The following is a 6,440-nucleotide window of genomic DNA, read 5'->3' as shown; positions in this document are numbered from 1 at the left end:
GGACAGAGGATCAACAACCTTACCAGATTGACGACCTTACTCCTACGAGAATGGTGGTTGATACCGATGAGCCCATCACCCTTAGGTCTGTGGTTATGGATGATGACATCATTGACCTTGGACTAGATGCCAACACACTTCCACTACAGGATAACAATCTTCAAAAAGAGGATGGGGTCGATGACGATGAAGAAGAGGAAGACGAGTTCGATGATAATCAGGAAACTACATCGGAAGAGGAGGATGGTGAACCAGAGGAAGAAGATGTTGAATATGATTAAGGTTAATGTAAACATTGCTCTATAATATGTATTTCTTTAAAAACCCAATTGTATTTGTAATATTTTTTTAGTGACTGTAAACATAGCTCTGAAATTGTAAAATAGTTAGCATTGTTTCAGATATTTCAGTAACCATCATTTGGTATTTGTAATATATATTTTTTGTACTTCACATCAGATTTAAAGCACTATTTCAATTGTTAATTATCAAAGTACACTAGAGATTGATTGGAAAAGATAATTTAAAAAAACTACCGTCAGAATATTATGATAGTAATACTTTTTTAAAAAATATTTGTGTCGATATAACCGTTGGTAATATAGCAGAAAAACGAACGAGGTGGCGCCAATGTTACTGTCAAAAATTTTCGACGGTAAAGTCCAACACGATCCATTTTGATGCTTACTATATTCTACTGCATAATTTGACGGTAATTACTGTCGGAAGAAAAAAATCGACGATAAATATTTACCGACGAAATTTATACTATCTGATTGTTTTTTACGGTATTTAAATTATCATCAAATTTTATTCGTTTTTCCGACAATATTCGGCGTTTTTCTTGTAGTGTTAGTGGCTGGAAAAGATATTCATTCTAAAAAATAAAAAGAAAGCCTATTAAAAGAGGTGGAGAAATAGAGTCAGAGAATAAAGAAAAAGAATATCAATCGCTCGCGAGAAATTCAAACAGAAAAAAATAGAAGATAAAAAAGTTCAGTACACCAGCACTAGATTGTGTGAGAGCAATTCTCCTCACATTAACGTGAGATAGAACTTGCAACAAGATTAACGGCAAGGACAAAGAGTGCACTAAGGTAGTGTTTGTTTTGAGGTATTGAGACAGAGATTGAGAGACTGAAACTAGGTATCATGTTTGTTAGTTCAGAGACTGGTACTAAAATTTATGTCTCTGTCTCTAAAATTTCAGTATTTCAGTACCTTCAAAAAATGAAGACACATGGGACTAAAATTTTTATAGATGGAGATTGAAACTTCAATAACATTTTATACTTAAAATACCTTTAATTTCAATTAATTAATTCTAATTTTACCTTTTCTATAAATTAAATTAAAATTTTATTCTTGTTTCAATTTCTGTCTCCCACTTTATACCAAATGCTGAAGTGAAATAGACGAGTGAAGTGGACATATTGGCTAATTTATTGGCAAAAATTTTGTTGTTTCCTAATTTCTTTTTCTTTATTCATCAATTTTATTGTATTTACAAGAATTGAAAAGAAAAGTTAAAACTAAGATTTACTGGTATAATATGTTTTGGAACATGTTTTCATATTTTATAATTTAATTTTTATTTTATTAGTTAATTCATTTTTTCTTATCCTATATATATTTTGGTGGAAATTACATGAACCCTTTTCTAAGACAATCAAGCTCATATCGAACAGAGTCATCTCAGCCATTCTTTAATACTAATAAGTTGCAACATATAATATAAAACACAAATTTTCAAAGTAACGAACAAAAATGGATACCAAAGACTGGTCGATATAAAGAAAAATATATATTATATTACACATCTGATATATAAAGTTTTATATTTATCAACTAACTTTTTTTAACGCTAACGAGTAATAACTCAAATGATATAGTTTTTTCATATCCAATCAAGAGGTTGTGACTTCTTTCTTTGTTTAAAGAAAAAAAAAAACTAACTTTCCTTAACGCATTTATTATATACATTTAAAATGAATGAAATAACAACATTAAAATCATATAATCAATTTTAACTTTATATAAGTCTGATCTAATTATAAAAGCATTATTTCCCTTTCTTTTTCTTTTTCTTTTCCTTTTTGGATATTTTGATGAGTTAACTTATGAGAATTTCGTAAAACAAAAAATTTGGATTGGACAATCCAATCCAATATATGACAATTGGATATATAAGCTTGTCTTTATTCCATATTTTTATGATCTTTTTGCCGCCTTTTAAGATATGGACTAGTACTAGTAGTCTACAACTACTTAACCACTTTGATAACAACCACTATGCATTTCAAAACAAAAGTGACTCCAAAATGCATGCCTCTTCCCTGTTTCTTTCTTTTTTTTTTTTTCTGTTATTACTACTTGGATTCCATTCTATCTATATATATTCAAAAAGCGGTGATGGTATTCACTCATCTTCAATAAATATGCCAAGTCATTTCCAACTGAAATTGTTATTCTTCTGATGAATTCTACTAATTCCAATTTTTTAAAACTATTTTTCACCTAACAATGGAAAAACGAAGTCCTCTAGTCAATGTGGCCGAGAGGGCTTAAGATGACCATAAATGCATGGAAGTTGTATGTATGCTTATGCTTTAGAAATGAGATATAAATATTTAAATAATGTGTTACGTGTACATGTATAATATTGAATACTATATTGATTTATGTATAGTATATATGTTTAGATAAGATTTAGATTTAAAGCAAGTCAAATTCATATTTTATTTAATCATGGGTGTGAGGAATTAATCAATAATGATTTTGAAATCTATAATTTTGGTGTCAACTACAAAATCAAAATCTTAACCATTCATTTTGTATGAGAACTAAATTTAAACGTTTTATAATACAAAATAAATAATTATAATTTTGATATTTTTTTTATTATCCACAATATCCTTAGTCCGACAGAGACTGTCGCGGATCTAAATTTTATTTAAAGATTTGTCGTTGACTAATGAATTACTGTATATATAAGACAAAATTCGAATCTCTAATATTTATGTAAACGAATGAGTGAGTTAACTACTCGACTAACCCAAATTAATTAAATTATATTTTTAATATATATTTATATTTAAATATATATTTATATTTAAATATAAATTATATACAAATAACTGAGATTTAATAACTCATTTTTTATATACACATTATCTAGTTAATTTACTAGTAAGTCAATCCAGTAACCAAAAAGTTCACACCCGGCACTTACTAGTGTGAAAAATATAGTAATCCCTATACGGCTATACGTATAGGTGAAAAAAAGGGATAAATAAAAAAAAGAAGACCAAGAAAAATTAAAAAAAAAAAGAAGAAAATAAAAAATGGTTCAAGAAGGGGTAAGAATTCCCAATTGTACCCTCAGGTGTGGTTTTGAATTACTCCGAGTCCAAACCCAGAAGCAAACCCAGCTTGACATGTGCCTCTATATATACCACTTTGTGATCCTTTTCACCCCACGCCCAACACACCCATCTCCCCCCCTCCCTCCTCCCCCTTCTCTAACGGAATCATCATACACACACACAAAATCTCTCTTTCTTAATTAGCCCTCTGATATTCACATACACCACCATGCCTGAGGCTCCGAAAGACTACAACCTCGTAGAACAGAACAGGAAGATCCTCGAGTTCATCGAGGATGTGACTTCCAACGCCGACCAAGTCCAGCAGAAGGTCCTCTCCGAAATCCTCTCCCGCAATGCAAACGTCGAGTACCTCCGGCGACACGGCCTCAACGGCCAAACTGACCGCGACACCTTCAAAAAACTACTCCCTGTCATTTCCTACGAGGACCTCCAGCCCGATATCAATCGTATCGCCAATGGCGATACCTCCCCAATTCTTTGCTCTAAGCCCATTTCAGAGTTCCTCACAAGGTATCTTCTGTTACATTAAAAAGCTAAATTGAATAATGTAAGTTATAAATAGTGACATAATATTATCATGTTTTGTTATGTAGTTCCGGAACATCGGGTGGTGAGAGGAAGCTGATGCCTACAATTGAAGAAGAACTGGGAAGGAGGAGCTTGCTGTATAGCTTACTGATGCCGGTTATGAGCCAGTTTGTTCCTGGCTTAGAAAACGGCAAAGGAATGTACTTAATGTTCATAAAAGCCGAGGCCAAAACACCCTCAGGGATCGTGGCTCGTCCCGTTTTAACGAGCTACTACAAGAGCTCATACTTCAGGGACAGACCTTATGACCCGTACACAAACTACACCAGCCCAAACGAGACCGTACTCTGTCCAGACTCTTACCAAAGCATGTATTCCCAATTGCTCTGTGGCCTTTGCCAGAACAAAGAGGTGCTCCGAGTGGGAGCGGTTTTCGCCTCCGGCTTCATCCGGGCGATTCGCTTCCTGGAGAAGCATTGGACCCTTCTTTGCAATGACATAAGAACAGGAAGCGTGAACGCCGAGATCACGGACGTTTCGGTCCGCGAGGCGGTTATGAAGATCCTGAAACCCGACCCGAAATTGGCGGATTTCATCGAGGCGGAGTGCGGGAAGAAATCTTGGCAGGGAATCATCACTAGGCTGTGGCCCAACACAAAGTATGTGGATGTTATTGTGACTGGGACAATGTCACAGTACATTCCCACATTGGATTACTATAGCAATGGTTTACCACTCGTGTGCACCATGTATGCCTCTAGCGAGTGCTACTTTGGTGTTAACCTTACCCCTCTTTGCAAGCCTAGTGAGGTTTCCTACACTCTTATTCCCACCATGTGCTACTACGAGTTCCTTCCCGTCAACAGAACCAACTCCGACCACAGCGATTCTCTCTCCGACAAGGAACAGCAAGACCTCGTTGAACTCGTTGATGTCAAGGTCGGCCAGGAATACGAGCTAGTTGTCACAACATACGCCGGTGGGATTTTTGTTTTTAATTCTTTCTTGTATTTAAGAGTTAAATAAGAATTGTGTATATATTAATATCATCTCTGGCTCTTCCAGGACTATACCGCTACAGAGTGGGTGATGTGCTGAGGGTGGCCGGATTCAAGAACAAGGCCCCACAATTCAACTTCGTCTGCAGAAAGAACGTAGTCCTCAGCATAGATGCCGACAAGACAGACGAAGTGGAGCTCCAGAACGCAATGAAGAACGCCGTGACTCACCTCGTCCCGTTCGACGCCACCGTGTCGGAATACACAAGCTACGCAGACACAACAACAATCCCAGGCCACTACGTCCTCTACTGGGAGCTAACTCTGAACGGAACAACCCAAATTCCACCCTGCGTCTTCGAGGATTGTTGCTTAGCCATTGAAGAATCGCTCAACAGCGTTTACCGCCAGGGACGAGTCTCCGACAAGTCGATTGGGCCGCTGGAAATCAAGATCGTCGAACAGGGGACTTTTGATAAGCTTATGGACTATGCCATTAGCTTAGGCGCTTCCATAAATCAGTACAAGACTCCAAGGTGCGTGAAATTTGCACCTGTTGTGGAGCTTTTGAACTCAAGGGCAACTTCAACCTACTTTAGTCCCAAGTGTCCAAAATGGGTTCCAGGCCACAAGCAGTGGATCAATAACAATAATCAGAATTGAAGAAAAACTAATCAAGTTGGGAACATTGTTGTTATTGTTATTGTTAATTATGACGTGGTTGGTAGCTTTTCATGGCGGTTCACATGAACTGTTTCCGTAGGCATGTTAGGGAAGGAAGACAAAAAAGAAAAAAAAAGGGGGTTAATTAATTACCTTTTTTTAGGTTAATTTCTATGTTCTAGTTCTTGTGATAAATTGGGATAGTGAACTGAACCTAGCCACTGTAAAAAGCAATTCGTGTTTGAAAGAAAAGTTGTTGGTCTTTCTTTTTATCCAGTAAATTATATTTTCTTTTCTTCTCTTCTTCTTCTTCTTCTTTTTGTTTCTTTCTTTTTTTTTTTCAGAATCAATCATGAAAACGGTTTTTGGGTGTTGGAATATGGTTTCTTAGATTAATTGCAGGCAGCAATGATGGCTGTTCACTGAAGTGAAGTGTCGTGGACTCATGGAGGGGCTTGTTTTTCTATAACGGCCTCAAAATGTGTACTCCTATCTTTTTCTTTAGTTTTCAGGAAAAAGCAAGCTAACTTTTTTCCCCTTACTCTTATTTCACTATCTAAATCCGACAACTAACAAATCACAGTGCAATTGATTAATTCGTTAAGATAATTGTTCACAACCATCCAAATTTATTATTTTTAACTATTATTTAGTGATCCACTTAATTTCTTTAATTTAATTTTTTTAATTTAATAATTTAATCATATATTTTATCCCGTACTTTTAAACATTGATAATTAACTAATAACCAAAAATAATAAATTTTGATAAATTTTTACTATTCTTCTCTAATTCATTATAAAAGATATCAAAAAGATTTTTCGGTTGAACATTAAACATCAATTACCAATCATCATATATA

At 35.0% G+C, this 6,440-nt stretch overlaps 1 protein-coding gene across 1 annotated transcript; it reads left to right on the top strand.

Moving 5' to 3' along the window:
• The first annotated feature begins 3,405 nt into the window (after nt 1-3,405).
• On the top strand, nt 3,406-5,875 carry LOC112789972 (indole-3-acetic acid-amido synthetase GH3.6). The gene is made up of 3 exons (XM_025832171.3): nt 3,406-3,899; nt 3,983-4,896; nt 4,983-5,875. Exons 1-3 carry the CDS (start codon nt 3,595-3,597, stop codon nt 5,576-5,578), a joined length of 1,815 nt encoding a protein of 604 aa, XP_025687956.1. The 5' UTR covers nt 3,406-3,594; the 3' UTR covers nt 5,579-5,875.
• Nucleotides 5,876-6,440: the final 565 nt, after the last annotated feature.

The sequence above is a fragment of the Arachis hypogaea genome, chromosome 3, assembly GCF_003086295.3.
Source record: "Arachis hypogaea cultivar Tifrunner chromosome 3, arahy.Tifrunner.gnm2.J5K5, whole genome shotgun sequence".
NCBI lineage: Eukaryota > Viridiplantae > Streptophyta > Magnoliopsida > Fabales > Fabaceae > Arachis > Arachis hypogaea.
This window is presented reverse-complemented; position numbering and strand designations above follow the sequence as displayed.